A 21,700-nucleotide genomic window follows, 5' to 3' on the forward strand; every position below is an offset into this window, starting at 1 on the left:
ACCATTTGTGTATGAAGGGTAGTCACTCTGTCAGTTTGAATTATCCTTCTTGCATTTGGAAGAATGCCAAGAGGCACTGCTTCACAAAAAAAAGCCCTCTAATGTGCCCTACTGATTGAGAGGGCTTTCATTCTGCACAAGTGCCACCACATATTTCCCCCGGAGGCTTTTCCACTGTGTAGAATTCATCAGTCTGTCACAAATCTTCCTGATATTGGGGCCGTTATACATTTCATTTCGACACATTTTTATCTGATGCACATAAAACTTGTGCAATAGTGCGAGGCACTCGTCGATTGTATGTGATATTGAGATTGGAATTGGTTTTCCCTTGAGGTTTTCACATTTCTGTTGCCGTATTTGCTTCCAGTGGTGATTTGACATAATTGTTTATTTTTCAGTTGTTTATCGTCCTGACAATGACCCAGAGAATTATTACGAGGTCCAATTGCATTTCTAGGACACAGCGAGTTTTACAAGAAAACAGTATTTGTTTGGTTGTTGATGGCACACTCATCGCTTGAAACATCTAAACAAATATGCTGTAAATGTTTGTATTACCATTAGTTAAAAGAGTAATTTTCCAGAGAAAATGTAAAACATTATCACCGAAAATGTTTCTGGTTTGAGATGGATAGATGTGTCATCATGTCCCACCCCCCCCCATAGTACATAGCATGATCAAGCACCTGGGGCACCAGTGGTGTGCTTGGCAAAATTGCAATTAACCTTGATAACCATGCATTGTGTTGCATGCAGAATATGCAAGAAGGACCTGACCTAATGGGCTGCATTAAGACATTGAATGGATGATTTTTACCACTGATTTTTTAGACAAAACTTAATTTCAATTTACAGTATTAAAAGAAAATAAACAAACAAACAACCTTTTTTTTTTTGTTTTGTTTTGTTTTATAAATTCAATTCCACCTTAGTTTTAATGGGCATAATGTGGTATAAAAGCTTTTTAGATTTTTTTTTTGTCAATTATTTGCTATTTAATTGTTTTTCTCTCAGTAGCATAAAGATTGTTATGGAGTCTCTCATTTACTGTGGGTTTATAGACAAGTTCATGGCCAGTTTGTATATGTGATGAGTTTGTGTAGTTGAACATTTTTTCTGAAAATGTACAGTTCTCACTCTCAGGCCATCCAAGATATAAATGAGTTTGTTCCTTCATTGGAACATTCATTCAGAAATCTTCATTTAAGAAATTTAGCATTATGTCAGTTCCGCACCAATGTATCCTCTTTAGTAAACAGGTGCAATCAGATTGAGCATTCAAATAGTTGATAAAAAATAATCCACACAACTCCTATCTGTGCATATTTCTCACCTGATTTAGATGAGACGACTGACGTCTTCACTGGAGAAAGCTATAGAAGACTTCTATTTTAGCCGGAACCAACAATCTGAAGTTAATGTCTTGATGAATTTGTTCATTATGAACACACAGCTTTCCACTTAAGATGATAGACTGGAGTCGTGTGAATTACTTGTGTATTATCATGATGTTTTTATTAGCTGTTTGGACTCTCATTCTGATCGCACCCATTAATTGCTGAGGATCCATTGCTGAGCACAAATTATGTAATGCTAAATTTCTCCTAATCTGTTTCAATGTAGAAACAAACTCATCGACATCTTGGATGGCCTGAGGGTGAGTATACTTTCAGCAAATTTTCATTTTTGGGTGAAGTTGTATTGTGACGTTTGTCATTGTTTACTGTAAAGTGCTTGCTGATTCTTCTGTAGGATTGCTTCACCCTACTAAATCTGACCTTGTGGAATAGCTGTGAAGCTAAAGTGTGCGAGCGAAGTGGAAATGTCACTATAAAACCAGAATAATTGGGCTCTTACTTAAGTAATACATGGAAATCAGTTGCATTGAGCCGCGAGAGTGTAATTAATTTACATTGTACAAAGCTATACAGTACAATAAACTATGACTGCATAGATTAAGGTAATCAGTGCAGAAAGTGAAATGCCATTTACTATTTGGACAAAATGAAAAAGTGCATTTAACAGCAAAAACTATAAGTGCAAAGAACAGTTCAGGGATAGGTAGTTTGTCAATTCTGACACAGTTGTTTAGAAATGCTGGATTATTGTGAAAAGACCTTTTGTCTGACTGCTATTACAAATGCAGAGCTATGACAATGTGCAATTAGCCCCCTGATTAGGCACCAGATCTACCGTGAGCATTACCGCTAAAGTGTGTTTAATTTTTACAGCTGTAGTTTGGTTTATCTCCGCAAACAGAGATGCGGAAGACTAAACAGATTTCTACCTGGGAAGTGCTATAAACAGAGAAGACTACATTACCGAACAGTTTGGGCTTTTAGAATTTTTTTTAAAAGCTTTTAGAATGTTTTTACAAGAAGTCTCTTCTGCCCACCAAGGCTGCATTTATTTGATTATAAATAAAGCAAAAACAGCAATATTGTGAAATATTATTAACATTAAAAAAATTAACACAATTAATAAAATAATACATTTTCTTTTGATGGCAAATCTGAATTTTCAACAGCCATTACTCCAGTCTTTAGTGCTATATTATCATTCTGACTCCTTAAAAAAAAAAAAAAAATCATTCTAATATGCTGATTTGGTGCCCAAGAAACATTTTTTATTATTATTAATGTTGACAACATGTAACACGGAGTCGGAGGCGTTCGGATCCATATGCAGCATTTATTCCACAGAATGGTAATACAGGCAGAGATCCGGAATGGCGTCAGGTGTGTCAGGGATAACCAGAATCATAACCAAAAACAAGCAGAGATCGGGACAGGCAGCAGAGAATCAGAGTCGGAATACACAGTCCAAAGGTCAAAACACAGGAATAAACAAACACAGGAAAAAACACTCAGAAATGTCAGACTGGCTAAACAAGACTTCGCATTGAGTGAGAGTGAGTGTGCTGCTTTTATGTGTGTGTGTAAATGAGGTGCAGGTGTGGCAAGGAAATTGGCTGATGAATGAGGTGCAGGTGTGGCAGGGTGATTGTGATGCAGTGACTCATGGGTAATGTAGTTCGGGTGTGGTGCAACAGTATGAGAGGTGCTAGTGTCCAAGTGACATCTGGTGGTTGATGGGTGGAATGGTCCTGAGTGGAGTGCCCTCTAATGAAGTTCATGGGCACTCCATCTAATAATCGTGACATAGCCCACCCCCAAAGGAGCGGCTTCCAGACGCTCAAAACAATCTAGGAGGGCTGTGGAGCGGAGGCGGAACAGGGGGAGGGATGGAGGGCCAGGTCCATGAGAAAGTGCAGTGGACTGGGGCAGAGCAGGTGGAACTGGAGCCCTTCCTGGGCCTAACTCAGGAAAACAGGAGCCCCTCCTGGGCCTGGCATAGAAAACAGGGGCCCGCCATGGGCTTAACTCGGGAACGGGAGCCCGCCATGGGCCTAACTCTGGAACAAGGGTCCACCAAGGCAGAGCAGGTGGCGTGGCAGCCCACCAGAGTGGAGCAGGTGGAGCCCACCAGGGAGGAGTAGAGGACCACCACAGCTGAGAAGATGGGACAGAAGCCCACCAGGGCAGAGCAGAGGACCACCACAGCTGAGAAGACGGGACAGAAGCCCACCAGGGCGGTGCAGAGGACCACCACAGCCGAGCAGATGGGACAGAAGCCCACCAGGGCGGTACAGAGGACCACTACAGCCGAGCAGACGGGACAGAAGCCCACCAGGGCGGAGCAGAGGACCACCACAGTGGAGTCGATGGCACCGGACCGCAAGTCTGCTCAGGTGGGACTGAAACAGAGAACATTGACAGGTTAATAGCGGCCTCCGTGGCCGTGGTGAGATGGTAGCTGGCCTCCTTGGCCATTACAGGGCAGGCGGTTAGTTCATGGAGGACCTCCGTGGCCATGACAGGACAGACAGAGAGTTGGTGGATGGTCTCCGTAGCCAAGACCGGAATGAATGAGAGCTCATTGACGGCCTCCCTGGCCGTGACAGGATAGGACGAGAGCTCTGAGATGTGACGAGGCTCTGGGAGTTCGGCTGAGATGTGACGAGGCTCTGGTAGATCTGTGGTGATTTGATTGGGTTCATGAAGATCAGCTGTGACTTGACTGTGCCCATGAAGATCGTTGGTGACTTGACTTGGTTCCTGAGGATCAACTGTGATTTGAGTTAGTTCATGGAGGTTAATGGTGACTTGACTTGGTTCCCGAGGATCAACGGTGACTTGACTTGGTTCCCGAGGATCAACGGTGACTTGACTTGGTTCCCGAGGATCAACGGTGACTTGACTTGGTTCCCGAGGATCAACGGTGACTTGACTTGGTTCCCGAGGATCAACGGTGACTTGACTTGGTTCCCGAGGATCAACGGTGACTTGACTTGGTTCCCGAGGATCAACGGTGACTTGACTTGGTTCCCGAGGATCAACGGTGACTAGCCCTGGCTCTGGAAAGTCCATGGTGACTAGCCCTGACTCTGGAGAGTTCACTGGAACCTGACTCGACTCTGGAGAGTTCACTGGAACCTGACTCGACTCTGGAGAGTTCACTGGAACCTGACTCGACTCTGGAGAGTTCACTGGAACCTGACTCGACTCTGGAGAGTTCACTGGAACCTGACTCGACTCTGGAGAGTTCACTGGAACCTGACTCGACTCTGGAGAGTTCACTGGAACCTGACTCGACTCTGGAGAGTTCACTGGAACCTGACTCGACTCTGGAGAGTTCACTGGAACCTGACTCGACTCTGGAGAGTTCACTGGAACCTGACTCGACTCTGGAGAGTTCACTGGAACCTGACTCGACTCTGGAGAGTTCACTGGAACCTGACTCGACTCTGGAGAGTTCACTGGAACCTGACTCGACTCTGGAGAGTTCACTGGAACCTGACTCGACTCTGAAAATTCAACGGTCAACTGACTCAACTCTGGAAGGCCAACAGGAACTAACCCTGACTCTGGAAGGTCAGCGAAGACTTGACCTGACTCTGGATGGTCAACAGTGACCTGATTAGACTCTGGGAAATCAACAGAGACCGGACTTGACTCATAAGGTTTAACTGTTGTTTCACTTGACTCTTGGGTGTTAATGGTGACCTGACCTTGTTCTGGACGGTCAGTGGAGACTTGACCTGACTCTGGAAAGTCGACGGGGACCTGACTTGACTCTGGAAATTCAACTGAGGCGGCCATCTTGTGCAGCGGCGTTGGGCTGGCGGCCATCTTGTGCAGCGGCGCTGGGCTGGCGGCCATCTTGTGCAGCGGCGCTGGGCTGGCGGCCATCTTGTGCAGCGGTTTTGGGGCTTTAAAGTCCTCTGCCTCTCCCACCGTGAAAGGAGAACCACATAACAAGAGTGCATAGTCCATGGTGTCCCTTAAGCTGCAATTAAACTCCCCTCTAGGCAACCATGATTTTACTGGTTCATTGAGTCCAAAACGGAATAAATCCTTAAACCAGACTTCATCGTCTAGAGGAACTCGATAAACCAATTTACAGAACTGTTGAACATAGTCCTCAATAGATCGATCTCCTTGCTTAAGATCTAACAGCAGGTCAACTGGATCTGTGGTTAGGCTGGATTGGTGATATGCTGACATTGAAACAGGAACCGATACCTCAGTGACAAGGGGATACCGGGCTGCTGGATCCTGGTATGGCGAAGTCTTCTGTAACACGGAGTCAGAGGCGTTCGGATCCATATGCAGCATTTATTCCACAGAATGGTAATACAGGCAGAGATCAGGAATGGCGTCAGGTGTGTCAGGGATAACCAGAATCGTAACCAAAAACAAGCAGAGATCGGGACAGGCAGCAGAGAATCAGAGTCGGAATACACAGTCCAAAGGTCAAAACACAGGGAAAAACGCTCGGAAATGTCAGACTGGCTAAACAAGACTTCGCATTGAGTGAGAGTGAGTGTGCTGCTTTTATGTGTGTGTGTAAATGAGGTGCAGGTGTGGCAAGGAAATTGGCTGATGAATGAGGTGCAGGTGTGGCAGGGTGATTGTGATGCCGTGACTCATGGGTAATGTAGTTCGGGTGTGGTGCAACAGTATGAGAGGTGCTAGTGTCCAAGTGACATCTGGTGGTTGATGGGTGGAATGGTCCTGAGTGGAGTGCCCTCTAATGAAGTTCATGGGCACTCCATCTAATAATCGTGACACAACAGTTGTACTGCTTAACAATTTTGTGGAAATGTTTTTCTTTTTCTTTTCTTCAGAATTCTTTGATGAACAGAATGTTAAAATTAACAACATTTATTTGAAATATAATTATTTATTTATTTACAGTTGAGGTAAAATGTTTACATACACCTTGCAGAATCTGCAAAAAAATATTATTTAACCAAAATATGAGTGTATACGAAAATATAAAAAAATAAAAAGTTAAAGCAGAGTTAAGCATTTATTAATTAATAAAATGTTTGAATGGTTTTTAAACTTTTGATTAACAAATATGTAATATTGTCTGCTAAATTACATAATTGACTTTAAAAGTTTTGAAATAGTCATCTACTCACTCACGTGTCTTTTCAATCATATATGTCTTTCACAAATGAAATTTTTTTTTTTTTGTAATTCAAACATGCAAATCATTTGGGTCCAGCATTGTTCCTATATATATATATGATTATTGTGTTACATTTTTTTTTTAGTAAAACATAATTAAATAATTGCATTACATCTGTATGTCTCATAGCAAACACACTTGGCACTTATGTAGCTTCTTTGTATAGTGTTCAAAAGGTAAATTTAGGAAGTATATATTTGGCTTACCGCACTATACAGGAACCCCCTGTAGGGTTGAGGTTGTGAAGATTCCCTATATGCCATACATTTATAAAGAGTTCTGATACAGTGTGCTAGCACTTTAGATAATGCAATTCCTCTGGCTCTAGTAATTTAGAGTCAGACTGAAATTCAATGGAAGAAATGACAATAACAATAATTGTTCCCAGTGTATAACATAATTGTTTCTATATTGAAATATTTTTGTAAAATATTTTTCATAATTTATATGACTTGATTTAAATGGCTCACATGTTCCAATTCAGATATTTTTCTTTTCTTTTCTTACATTTTGCATTATAATCAGGCTAGTAGGTACAGTATTACAATACCATCAATGCTTTATGGCCCAGCAACTTTTAGTGTCTAATGCATTAACATTGGACTCCAAGGGGATTGTCCATTCCTGCCATTCAGTCCCCTTAACCACATTTTCCTCATGAATATTTATGCTGCACTAGCATCAATTTTGACATGCATTTATATATTCATTCAGCCTCTAAATCACCTCAAAAAGGAGTATCTCTTATCCTGAAATCCATAGATGGTCATAGAGATATCTTTTTTTCTTATCAAATCTTGTTACATAATTTAAAGCAATTCAGAGTGAAGTGCAGTGGGCCTGAATGTTGTCAGAGCACTTTAGGAGAAAGTAGGAGATAAACTTGACTCGCAGTATCACAAATAGATCATGAACGGATGGTTAAAAGACCTCCACAAACAGAGAGCGGATTAAATCTCATTGGTCAAGCCAGTGGCTTAAAGGGTCATGACCTGTATCGGTTGTTGATGTTGTTTATAGTACATAGTTGTATTCACAAACAACATGACTAGTAAAAGGTGTGTTTTTTTGCATTTTGTTCAGACGGGTACAGAAATTTTATTATAATTAATTTGCATACGTTCTTTTAATTATATTTATTTTATATTATATTATATGTTACAGTGCAGATTAGTTATTATAATATAACATAACATAACATAAAAACATTATTGTGATATATTGTTTTATTTGTTTATACACTGTAAAACATGCTGGGTTATTTTTTACCCAAATGCTGGTTTCAGCAGGTTGGGTCATTGTATTGGGTTATTTGTAATTTTTTTACCCAGGTGCTGGGTATTTTTTCTCCACTCTAAAAATATATCTTTATTTTTGTTATCCCAAATGCTGGGTTCAGCTTGCTGGGTCATTTTATATAAATATTTTTTTTTTTTTTTTTTTTTTACCAATGTGCTGGTTAGTTTTTCTGTTACTCAGGGTGATTATAACCCAATGTTGGGTAGTTTGTGCCAACCCTGTTTAAACTGGTTTCATTTTTCAACAGTGATTTCGTGTGGTTGTTTTAAGAAAATAATTGACTGATGGGAAACTTCCTGAATGAAATTAAGGTTTGAAGGGAGTGAACACAGTAGAACATGAGCTTAATGGAACAAGCAGAGTCTCATGAGACATAGGAGGCTGGACAGAGCCAGCGGGATGGCAGGCTCCATCGTGTCCTCTTGCGTTGGCTCAAAAAAAAAAAAATACACACACACATACACACACACACACACACACACACACACACACAAATTGCATAATAAATTAAAAGAAAATAGAATACAAAAAGATTAGAAAGGTAGTTAGATTTTTTTAAATAATAGAATTAGAATAGTGAGTGTTAAAGTTAGAGGGTCAAATAAAGATGGAAGAGATGTGTTTTAAGCCGATTCTTGAAGATGGCTAAGGACTCAGCTGCTCGGATTGAGTTGGGGAGGTCATTCCACCAGGAGGGAACATTTAATTTAAAAGTCCGTAAAAGTGACTTTGTGCTTCTTTGGGATGACACAATCAAGCGACGTTCACTTGCAGAACGCAAGCTTCTAGAGGGCACATAAGTCTGAAGTAACAAATTTAGGTAAATGGGTGCAGAGCCAGTGGTAGTTTTGTAGGCAAACATTGATGCCTTGAATTTTATGCGAACAGCTATTGGAAGCCAGTGCAATTGATAAACAGAGGTGTGACGTGTATTCTTTTTGGCTCATTAAAAATTAATCTTGCTGCCGCGTTCTGAATTAATTGTAAAGGTTTGATATAATTGGCTGGAAGACCTGCCAAGAGGGCATTGCAATAGTCCAGCCTGGACAGAACAAGAGCTTGAACAAGGAGTTGTGCAGCATGTTTTGAAAGAAAGGGTTTGATCTTCTTGATGTTGAATAAAGCAAATCAGCAGGATCGGACAGTTTTAGCAATGTGGTCTGAGAAAGTCAGCTGATCATCAATCATAACTCCAAGGCTTCTAGCTGTTTTTGAAGGAGTTATGGTTGATGTGCCTAACTTGATGGTGAAATTGTGATGAAACGATGGGTTTGCTGGAATCACAAGCAGTTCTTCTTCCTATCCAGGAAGAAATGTCTGTTAGACAAGATGAGATGCGAATAGCAACCGTCGGATCATCAGGATGGAATGAGAGGTAGAGTTGAGTGTCATCAGCATAGCAGTGGTATGAAAAGCCATGTTTCTGAATGACAGAACCTAATGATGCCATGTAGACAGAAAAGAGAAGTGGTCCAAGAACTGAGCCCTGAGGCACCCCAGTAGTTAGATGTTGTGACTTGGACACCTCACCTCTCCAAGATACTTTGAAGGACCTATCTGATAGGTAAGACTCAAACCATTGAAGTGTGGTTCCTGAGATGCCTTTTGCCAGTAGGGTTGATAGGAGGATCTGGTGGTTAACCATGTCAAAAGCAGCGGACAGATCAAGCAGGATAAGTAATGAAGATTTGGATTCTGCTCTTGTCAGTCTTAGAGCTTCAACAACTGAGAGGCCGTCTCAGTTGAATGTCCACTTCTGAAGCCAGATTGGTTGCTGTCAAGGAGGTTGTTGTTTGTGAGAAATGTAGATACTTGGTTGAACACAGCTCGTTCAAGTGTTTTGCAATGAAAGGAAGAAGGGAAACTGGTCTGTAGTTCTCTAAAAGAGATGGGTTGAGGTTGGGTTTCTTAAGTAGTGGAGTTATACGTGCCGGTCTAAATGATGAGGGAAAAACACCAGTGTGGAGGGATGTGTTGATGATGTGAGTGAGTGCAGGTACAACTGCAGGAGAAATAGCTTGAAGGAGATGAGATGGAATAGGATCAAGCGGGCAAGTAGTAGGGTGATTAGAAAGGATGAGTTTTGAGACTTCTGCCTCAGAGAGTGAAGAGAAGGATGTAAATGAGTGTATGTTTGCTGGTGATATGAGCTTGACTGATTGTGGTGTGGAAAATTGTGCACTAATGTGTTTAATTTTATTAATGAAAAACGTTGCAAAGTTGTCAGCTATTAGAGATGAAGCAGGAGGTTATGGAAAATGTTTTAAAAAGCATGCGAGAATTGTTGACGAAATGTTAATTTTGTTATGGTAGTATGTCATTTTAGCAGTGGAGACATTAGCAGAGAAAGAAGATAGGAGTGACTGATATACATTAAGGTCAGTAGTATTTTTGGATTTGTGCCACACCCTTTCAGCAGCTCTAAGCTTAGAACGGTGTTCTCGTAGAACATCAGATAACCAAGGGGCAGAAGGGGTGTTACGGGCTGGCCTGGAAGATAAGGGACAAACAGTGTCTAAACAAGATGTAAGAGTGGAGCAGAAAGTATCAGTAGCACTGTTAGCATCCAAAGATGCGAACAGTTTTGGGGGAAGGAAGTGAAGATGAAACCATTGCAGAAAGCCGGGAGGGTGAAAGTGTGCGTAGATTACGTCGAAAGATGACATGTGGAGGGGTAAGTGATGTGGCAGGGACCACATGTTGAGGTTAAGAGTGAGGAGGAAGTGATCCGACGTGTGCAGTGGAGTAACCAGAACATGATCAGTAGAGCAGTGTCGTGTATAAATAAGGTCCAGTTGGTTGCCTGATTTGTGAGTAGCAGTAGTTGACACTCGGTTGAGATCAAAAGAGGCAAGCAGAGTGAAGTGAAGTGAAGTGAAGTGACATTCAGCCAAGTATGGTGACCCATACTCAGAATTTGTGCTCTGCATTTAACCCATCCGAAATGCACACACACAGAGCAGTGAACACACACACACAAACTGTGAGCACACACCCGGAGCAGTGGGCAGCCTTTTATGCTGCGGCGCCCGGGGAGCAGTTGGGGGTTCGATGCCTTGCTCAAGGGCACCTAAGTCGTGGTATTGAAGGTGGAGAGAGAACTGTACATGCACTCCCCCCACCCACAATTCCTGCCGGCCCGGGACTCGAACTCACAACCTTTCGATTGGGAGTCCGACTCTCTAACCATTAGGCCACGACTTCCCCAAAAGTCGTGGAAATCAGCAAACAGAGGTTTATCTAGATGGATGTTGAAATCTCCAAGCATAACTAGGGGAGTACCATCCTCAGAAAAGGTTGAGAGCAACACATCTAATTCATCCAAAAATTTACCCAGTGGTCCTGGGGGTCGATAGACAACTACAAGATGTATTTTAAAAGGGTAGGTAACAGTAACTGAATGAGATTCGAAGGAGCTGTTGATACCAAAAGAGGGTACAGGATTAAATTTCCAATCATTAGAGATGAGCAGACCAGTACCTCCACCTCTTCCAGTCAAACGGGGGGAGTGGGAAAATGAGAAATTATTGGAGAGTGCTGCAGGTGTAGCAGTGTCCTCTGGTTTGATCCAGGTCTCTGTTAGGGCCATGAGATTAAGCTTTGAATGACTAATAATAGAAGTAATGAGATCGGCTTTGTTTACAGCAGACTGGCAATTACAGAGACCAATAGAAAAAGAAAGTAGTGTATTAGCAGTTTTGTTAAGATTGTTAAGATATATACATTATATATATATATATATAATATATAATAATATTTTATTACTTTTAGGAATAGCGAGCAGCAATCAGCTAACAGATATTTTTTAAGCAATTATACATTTTGATAGGTGTTTTATTAATCTGTAAACCCAAGAGGACACTATCAGATTTGTGATTATGTGCAATTCTGTAACATGATGCTCCTAGTTTGTTGCTTTTTTTGTAAACTGCATTTTGTAAATTGATGTATTTATCGTATTACCAAAGATTTGTAAACTAGAAGCTTCCAAATCACCAGTCTCTATCAAGCTCTTTTCATTTGGAGGTTAAAATAATGGCAAGTGAGCTGTAGATTTATTTTTTAAGATGGACGAAAACAGAATAATTTGGTCTTTGTAACCTAATTTCTTCAGCTCACTGAAATTACTGCTGTCTCTTTACAGCATTCAGAGCGTATTATTATCTGACTACACATGCAAGCACATGCACATTTACAATGGTCTGGATCGGGAGTATCCAAACCTGTCCCTAATATACCACTGTGCTGCAGAGTTTAAGCTGCATTCACGCCATGTCATAATTGCAATAATTTTGAGATGACAACACATGATATTCTACTCGGAGCTGTCCAAGTCCTCAGATTCTTAATTAAGCATTTCTATGGCAACACTATCAATGCCAAAGTGTTAACTTGCCCATAGACTTTGTAATTACAACTTGTAAACTGTGAATGTTCTGAGAGAGATGACTTAGACCACGTGACTGTTGTACTATTTGACCAGCACAAATTCATTTAGGTGCTACATGAGTGTTAATGGTGTCATAGAAACACATAATTCCAAGTCTGAGGACTTGGACATTTCTTACTAGATTGTCATGTGTTGTTATCTCAAAATTTTGGTAATTACAACATGGCATGAATGCAGCTTTAGCTCCAACCTGAATTAAACACACCTGAACCAGAGCTTAGCTCTAAACAACTTGAATAGACTTGCCAGGACATTTGTTGTTGTGGTATCATTTTGAATACTGCACCCTCTGGACTTCACATTTGTAGGCCGTGTATGTCATAAAGGATGTCTCGTTTCAGAAAAGTAATCATTATAAAATATACTGTTTTTCTTTTTCTTTTGAGGCATACATAACTGTCTTTTTTTTCTTACTTTGGAGTGTAATTTTACTTTTCTGAAATAAAGCTGCCTCAATGAATTATGCAGCCAATAAGTGTGACCTCCAGAGGACACAGCCTTTGAAATGAGACACAATAACCACAAACATCCAGACAAGTGTATTCAAGCTGGTTGGAGCTAAACTCTTCAGGACATTAGCCTATCAGGAGCATGATTGGACATCCTTGTTATAGAAAACCTGGCCAAGTTTGTATTCAGCTGGTTTAGTTGTTTGGCCAGCACTTGACAAGTGGCCAAAACCCTCTAAACCAGCTTAGTTTTTTTTTTTTTTTTTTTTTTTTTTTTTTACATCAGAGAGATTGTTGGCAAAAAAAAATTTTTTTTTTTTTTGAAAACTTTTCGAGCTGAATGTTATATTCATGGAAATTATATTATGTTTTTCCTCAACATTTTGTGTATTAGCAGAATGTTGGATTAAGTCAGTGTGATATGCAGTTTCTGTCTGCCATAGACAGCTGGCTCTTAGGGATTAGTGTCAAAAAGCCAGGCCACTATGTAATAGAATTCTTTCAAAACAGCCAAAAGAGGTAGCCTTCCAGACAATGGCAATAACAATGACAGTGAAAGAGACCCAATACCTCAGACGTTTACAGAGAGGCAATAGCATTTCAGCTCCAGCTTGCGAGAAAACCTCAGGATTCAAGAACTCAGCCTTCAAGACAAGCTAGCACTCTGGGAGGTCATGACTGCCAGGAAGAGAGGTGTAGCCCTGGGATGCTTTTTGTAGATCAGCTGGGACGGAGCCATTTGTGGTGCAAGCCTGGTTTATAGGGTTGAGAGAGGAATTAGGGCTTAATGCTGCACCAACTGGTGTTTGTGGAAGTGACTTGTTTGGATCCCAAGACACAATTTCTATGTTCGGTTGCCAAGCACCGTTACCTCCCAGAGCCAAACCATTCAAGCAGACCTTCTCAAAAACAATTCTGTAATGAATTCATATCAAATCTAATGATGTTTGTTAAATGATAAGGTTAGTGATCAAAGAAGCTCTTTGCCTGCTGGAATGGGTGTCAACTGTGTGGTGTTAAGAAACATGGACATTCAGAGTTATAAGCACGGTAAAATAAAGCAGTAAGCTTTAATAATAATAAAAAATAAATAAAAAAAGTATATATATACTCATATATATATAATATATGTACTGTATATATATATTGTTTCAGTTGGTTGCTGGTTTTATTTGTCATATAACATAATTTTCTTGATAATAACGACAATAATTTTTTAAAAATGACTCTTTTTAATCTAAAACTTTCTTTTCCCTTCTACTACACTGAATAATTCATACTTTGTGTGTGTGTGTATATATTTCATGCATTATTTTAGGTAGTTTAAAACTGTATTATTTTATTATACATGTATTCTCTAAGAATACATTTATTGCATATGAATTTTACAATACGAAAAAAAAGCTAAATAATAAGACAAAGATGCTTAAAGAAAAATATGAATGTCTAATAATGATTGGTAAAAAAATAAATAAATAAAATAAAACAATCTGCAAAGTACAGTAGTTAAAGTGCCCCTATATGCATGCAAAGTAAAAAAAAAACATTCAAAAACATATTTTTCTTATAATATGCTTTTTTTTTTACCTAATTTGCGACTCCCAAACGATTCGCTGTACGATTCATTCTTTCCAAACCCCTCCTTTGCATGACTAAACTGTGCTAAACTGTGGTGATTGCTCCGATTGGTCTAATTTTCATTTCCTCATGCCTGTTATGCCTGATAAAGCAGTGTTTGTGAGCTCAGTGCTGCTTTGTGTACAGCGTTACCAGGGAAACCGCTATTTTACCTCCAAAAGCGGGCACCTAGTAAAAATGAATGAATTTTTATTTAGACCAACATGAAAAGACAAGACAAGAACAAGTGGCTGGGCAATGTGTTAATGTTTCATGTTGACAACATAAAAATAGCTTGGGTTTCGTTTCAGTGTTTCAGAGTCGACTCTTTCTTTTGTGGTACAATAACTTTATACATGGTGCACTTTCAGATTTAAAACTTTTCAGGATGTTTTCATTCACTTAGAGTTGTGTTGTACACTGCATGAAAGGTAATTTTCAAAAATCCATAATAGGGGCACTTTAACAGTAGATAACAGTAGGCTGGTTGCCAAGCTACGTAGCAAAACTAATATAGAATGTTAAGTCAATTACATACTTTTTTTTTCTTTGGTATTGTAAAGAAGCTTCAAATATGGGACTTACAAACTATTATTAAATATTTTTTTAACACAGGTTGATATTCTGAAGTGCAGCTGCACAGTTCATAGAAAAAGAAAGTAAAATATAATCAGCTACAAGATATTTCTACATAACCATTTTAGAAGCAAGGGATAAACGCTTCTGTAATTCAAGGCTTTAAAATGAACATCCTTGGATCATACACTTATTTTCGAAACATGATCGAATTTTTTATGTAGCTGTTAATAATTCAGTGAAACATATTTTTGCTCTTTTAAATGTCAAAATCAAACAGCATCTTTAATAGGTCTGTTACACTTGTTTTATCCCTTTTAAAGAGCATGGCAAAGATTTAAATCCTGGATTTCAAATAACATGTCATTTATTCCAACCAAAAACTTTAGCAGTTCACAAATATTCAACAGAAAGAGTAATGATTCTAATTAAGAACAACCGTCTGGCAATCATTATCTGATATAATTTATTCTTTTTTTTCTAATATTCTTTGGGTGTCAAACTACACCGCATTTGATGTGCCTTGTGCTGGAAAAAACCCTTGCATCAATCCCATTCCTATTAGCATAGATCCAGAGAATAGATTAGACATTTTAAGTGTATTTCCAAAGGGAAAGAAGTCTTACTCCACACTGACAACCCTTTAAACACAGTTCATTTGCTTTCCAACTTTTCCACCGGGAGGTCTGTATGAAAGAGGTGACAAAAGGTGAATGTGATATCTTGGTGTCCAACATCCAATTATCTCACTTCCGCAATAATGAACCCATACTTATGGGATATCCTGACCTTTGTCATGTTAACCGAAGTCAAACCTCTTTTTCCCCACATTGCTTTGCAGGTCTAGCCAAGCCCATGGGTCTGGTAGAGGGTCCTGGAGGTCTAGGACAGGGCGGTGCAGCTGCCACACTGGGGGAAGACAGCCGAGAGAGTGAAGGGAGATATGAGGAGTACGGCTACAATGCCCAACTGAGCGACCGCATCTCCTTGGACAGGAACATTCCAGACTACAGGCCGAAAAAGTGAGTATTCTACAGTGACTTTAAACACAGAACATGCCCTTGGCTATGATGGACAGACATGTTCGCTTGTGCTTTTGGATCAATTTTTGCAGATATAAGTCATAAAATTAAGGTTACGTAGTATAAATAACAAAGTGCATCCTATATGAGATACTGTAAATATGATGAGTTAAAACCCTTTGATTAAAAACCCACTATCACAGTGCTTCATTGTACTGTACTCGTGATTGAGTTTAAACAGATTATCTGAGCAGAACAATCATTTTAAAACGTTCTGTGAGATGGAATTTCACAAACAGTGTGAGTAATTGAACTCCACACAAGTCATACCACTTAGTTCAAAACTGTGATATAAACCAAAATGTGGCATTGGTGTATTGTCACTAATTCAAATAGACGCTGAGCCCAGGGGTGTTTAAGTGGGTGGGCCTACATAAAACTGGGTGGGCAAAGTGTATGAAAACTGCATGTCAGATTGCCAACAGAAAATACAGCACAAAGGGTAAATATACAATACTTCTAAAGCATTTATAAACATTCATTTTAATTTCAACATTTACTAATACATTACAACACTGTACCTATGCTAATTTGATGCTTAAAACACGCTTGACTCAGAAGTTTATGATCTTTAAATCCATCACCCGCAGGTGGTCTGGCTTAATTTGTAAGTAAGACGGTTCGCATTCAGTACTAAGACGTAGATTCAGTTGGGATATATATACTTTTTAAAGAATTGATCTAATTGATATTTGTTTAGCTGTTTTCAAAAACAACTTCCCAAAGGTGTGTATTTTACTATTATTTCTTTACATTGCAAACATAACATTGTGGGTGGGACCAACAGAAAGATAAATTACATCCATTTGGAAAATTACCAACTTCTCAATGGTTGGGCCACAGGGTGGGCCCATGCCAACTAGGACCAACTGTAGACTCGCCACTGGTTGAGCCGCAGTGTGCAGAGGCATTTGTTCTAGTCTGTTACAAATTCCTATATTAAAAAAAAACAAACTTTACATTTTAAGTTTCGATTTTAAGTTCTGACTGATGCATTTGGTTTTTGCCAGTCTTATTATTATATTATATTATATTATATTATATTATATTATATTATATTATATTATATTATATTATATTATATTATATTATATTATATTATATTATATTATATTATATTATTATATTTGTCACGATCATTAGATGGAGTGCCCATGAGCTTCAGTAGAGGGCACTCCAGTCAGGACCATTCCACCCATCAACCACCAGTTGTCACTTGGACACTAGCACCTCTCATACTGTTGCACCACACCCGAACTACATTACCCATGAGTCACTGCATCACAATCACCCTGCCACACCTGCACCTCATTCATCAGCCAATTTCCTTGCCACACCTGCACCTCATTTACACACACACATAAAAGCAGCACACTCACTCTCACTCACTGCTAAGTCTTGTTTAGCCAGTCTGACATTTCCGAGCGTTTTCCCTGTGTTTGTTATTCCTGTGTTTTGACCTTTGGACTGTTTATTCTGAGTCTGATTCTCCGCTGCCTGTCCTGATCTCTGATTGTTTCTGGTTACGATTCTGGTTATCCCTGACACACCTGACACCATTCCTGATCTCTGCCTGTATGACCATTCTGTTTAATAAATGCTGCATATGGATCCGAACGCCTCCGACTCCTTGTTACAATATTATATTATATTGTATATTATATTTTTTATATTCTTAATTTCAAGTAACATTTTTTAGACAATGTAAAAAATATAATAATAATTAAAATTAAGTTATTCATGTAAACATTTTGAACAAAATAAGGGTAAGTAAATCATTGCAGAATTTCAGAATTTTCATTTTTAGGTGACCAATCCCTTTAATTATTTACAGAGATGTTCACAAGATATTTGAGAAACTCCGCTTTGTGATATGTTCTGGTGTTCTGGAGGAAAAGGAAAAATTGGAGTGGTATGTAACAAAATGCAACTTTATTTGCTGATTTGACTTTCCTACCATATATACACCATGTGTCACGGAGACAAACCCCTCACCTGAATACTGACACACACGCATCCACCCACTCATTTACACTGATTACACTACATTACCATTAAGCCCCGTCCTTGGACTCTGATCACCGTCACAGCTGCAACCCATCAGGACTAGTGCATATAAGCTGGACTATCACATCAGTTCAATGCGAAGTCTTGATTTGCTGTGTCTGTCATTTCTGAGCGTTATTACCCGGTTTTGTTTTCCTGTTGCTGATTTTGTCTGTTATCATTTACGTACCTCCGCTGCCTACCTACCGACCCTTGCTTGTTTACTGGACCTTGATTCTCTGCCTGTGACCCTGACATTCTGCCTGTCCCCTCTTTATTTCTACTACAATGCTCATTGTTTGTTGAACAGCAGCCCACGCTGTATACCACTGATACTGGGAAGATCGCTTTTGTTTGTTCTCTTCTGACTGAGAAAGCACTGGAATGGATTACTGCTGTATGGGGTTCCGATGGGTCTGCATTTTCTTCATTTCAAGATTTCCTACGACAGTTCAGAGAAGTATTCGATCATCCTAAGGAGGGAAAAGGAGCTGGAGATCGTTTACTGGAATTATCTCAAGGCAGAATGACGGTGGCTGATTATGCTTTACAATTTCGCACGCAGGCAGCCCAGACCAACTGGGTGAATGACACATTAAAAGTACTCTTTCGCATGGGTCTGAATTATGATCTTCAAACTGAGCTAGCATGCAGAGACGAGGGCAGAGATCTTAATAGCTTCATTGAGCTCACCATTTCCATTGACAATCTGCAACGTGCCCGACGATCCAGGTAACTTTGCACAGAACCCAGTTTTCATGCCACCTAATGAACTAAATGAACCCATGCAGATTAATGCTTACCATCTGTCTGTTGAAGAAAGAGATTGACGCATCTCCAATCGGCTATGCATGTACTGTGGCTTACCTGGCCATCAACGAAACAACTGCCCAACTCGTGCATCTACTTCCTCACAACGTTCGATGAGTACTCCTCTCACTTCCATTTGTGATACACAGTGTGTAACCATTCCAGTTGAATTATGGATAGAAGACAAACACATTACAACCACTGCATTACTAGACTCTGGGGCTGCTGGTAATTTAATTTCTGAGGAATTTGCTAAGAAATATGACATTCAACTGATTTCATGCTCTACCTCTCTCTCAGTGGAAACAATAGATGGTCGACCGCTGGGTTCTGGATCCATCACTCACCTCACTCACAAACTATTGATGGCGGCTGGTTTACTTCACAAAGAGAGGATTCAATTCTACATTCTACCTACATCTCACACTCCCGTGATTCTGGGATTACCCTGGTTACGTCTGCATGATCCACAAATTTCCTGGAGAGATTGCCAAATTGTAAAATGGAGCAATCGTTGTCAACAGAACTGTCTTTTTCCGGTCAATCCCATTCCTGTCTGTTTCAGTGTCACTCACTCCAGCACGAGATTCCATTCCCGACCTTCCAGAGGAGTATGCTGATCTCACAGAGGCGTTCAGTAAAGAACAGGCCAACACCTTCTCACCGTAAACAAGACTGTGCCATCGATCTTCTGCCTGGGCATTCTCCTCCAAAGGGCCACATCTTCCCATTGTCTCAACCTGAATCCTAAGCCATGAAGGATTACATCAGTGAAGAACTCAAGAAGGGTTTCATTAGACTGTCTACATCCCCTGCTTCATCTGGGTTCTTTTTCGTGAAGAAGAAGGATGGTGGTCTCCGTCCTTGCATTGACTATCGTGGATTAAACGAGATAACGTTTAAGTTCAGATATCCACTCCCGTTGGTTTCTTCAGCTCTTGAACAGCTTCGTACTGCCCAGTATTACACCAAGCTAGATTTGAGGTGTGCATACAATCTCATTCGCATTAGAGAGGGAGATGAATGGAAGACAGCCTTCTCCACAACCACTGGGCACTACGAATATCTCGTTATGCCGTTCGGACTGGTCAATAGTCCGTCTGTGTTCCAGTCATTCATAAACGAGGTCTTCAGAGACATGTTGAACAAATCTGTGATCGTTTATATCGATGATATACTAATCTACTCCAACACACTTCAAGAACATGTACAACACGTCAGAGCAGTTCTCCAACGTCTCATCAAGTACCAATTATACGCCAAAGCTGAGAAATGTGAGTTCCACACAACCTCCACCACGTTCTTGGGGTACATTATCAGTACCGGAGGGGTGGCCATGGACGAGAAGAAGGTCAACGCCGTTCTTAACTGGCCTGAACCCGCAACCCTCAAATAATTACAACGATTTCTAGGATTCGCTAACTTCTACAGAAGATTCATCAGAAACTTCAGTACTGTGGTCTCTCCACTTACTTCAATGGTCGAAAGAGGAACTCATCGACTACAATGGTCCGAACCCACTCATGAAGCATTTCAAACATTGAAACAATGATTCAGCAATGCACCCATCCTCTGCCACCCTGACCCCTCATTACCTTTTGTTGTAGAGGTTGACGCTTCCAACACTGGTATCGGAGCTATCCTGTCCCAATGTCCAGACCCAGCCGCTAAGCTTCATCCCTGTGCCTTTTGCTCAAGAAAACTCAACTGAGCGGAGCACAATTACAGTGTCGTGGACCGGGAACTCCTTGCCATGAAGGCAGCCTTCGAGGAGTGGAGGCACTGGCTAGAGGGCTCCACTCATCCGTTTACAGTACTGACAGACCATAAGAACTTGGAATATCTACGCACTGCCAAACGCCTTAACCCTCGCAAAGCTAGATGGTCCTTGTTCTTTACCCAATTCGACTTCTCTGTGACTTATCGACCAGCTTCCAAGAACACCAAGGCGGAAGCCCTCTCACGTCAGTTCAAGGAGGAGAACATCCCAATAGATCCAGAACCCATTCTACCTTTTCATGTAGTCGTTGCCCCCATTCAATGGGACATTATGACCCTGCTTCAGCAGTACAGAGAACAAAACGAAACCCCAGCAACCTGTCCAGCCGACAAAATCTTCGTCCCTGAACATCTCCGAGATCAAGTCATCAGTCAAGTTCACTGCCATCCATCATCCGGGCACCAAGGTATCACAGCAACCATCCATCAACTGGAGAACCGCTTCTGGTGGGAATCATTACACAAAGACACAACCAATTACGTACATCAATGCAACAACTGTAACATAAACAAATTATCCAAACAATCACCCACCGGTCTCCTTCAACCACTCCCCATTCCACACCGACCATGGTCTCACATTGCCATAGACTTCATTACGGATCTTCCCAATTCACAAGGCTACACTACCATACTTACCATCATCGACGATTTTCCAAGGCTTGCAGACTCATTCCACTACCCAAACTACCCACAGCTCTCCAGACTGCAGAACATCTTTGCAATTGGGTCTTTCGATTATATGGTTTACCCGAAGACATCGTGTCAGACCGAGGACCTCAATTCACCTCTCAATTATGGTCAACCTTCTTCAAAGCCCTGAACATCAATGTCAGCCTCACCTCTGGTTATCATCCCCAAGCCAACGGACAAGTAGAGAGACTTAACCAAGAATTGAACCGCTTCCTCAGAACCTACTGTAATCAGAATCAGGACGATTGGGCCCTATACTTATTGTGGGCAGAATATGCTCAGAACTCCCTTCTCAAACCCTCAACTGGTCTGACTCCTTTTAAATGTGTCCTGGGTTTCCAACCGCCAATGTTCTC

General features: G+C 40.5%; 1 protein-coding gene across 1 annotated transcript in view; it reads left to right on the forward strand.

The window, feature by feature from the left end:
• The window catches only part of galnt9 (polypeptide N-acetylgalactosaminyltransferase 9), a 118,865-nt gene that overhangs the window by 3,582 nt on the left and 93,583 nt on the right, over positions 1 to 21,700 (forward strand). Inside the window, exon 2 of the mRNA XM_059548664.1 lies at positions 15,776 to 15,956. Coding sequence (XP_059404647.1) covers positions 15,776 to 15,956 — 181 coding nt within the window. The remainder of the gene's footprint in view (positions 1 to 15,775; positions 15,957 to 21,700) is intronic.

Source organism: Carassius carassius, chromosome 4 (genome assembly GCF_963082965.1).
Source record: "Carassius carassius chromosome 4, fCarCar2.1, whole genome shotgun sequence".
Classification (NCBI taxonomy): Eukaryota; Metazoa; Chordata; class Actinopteri; order Cypriniformes; family Cyprinidae; genus Carassius; species Carassius carassius.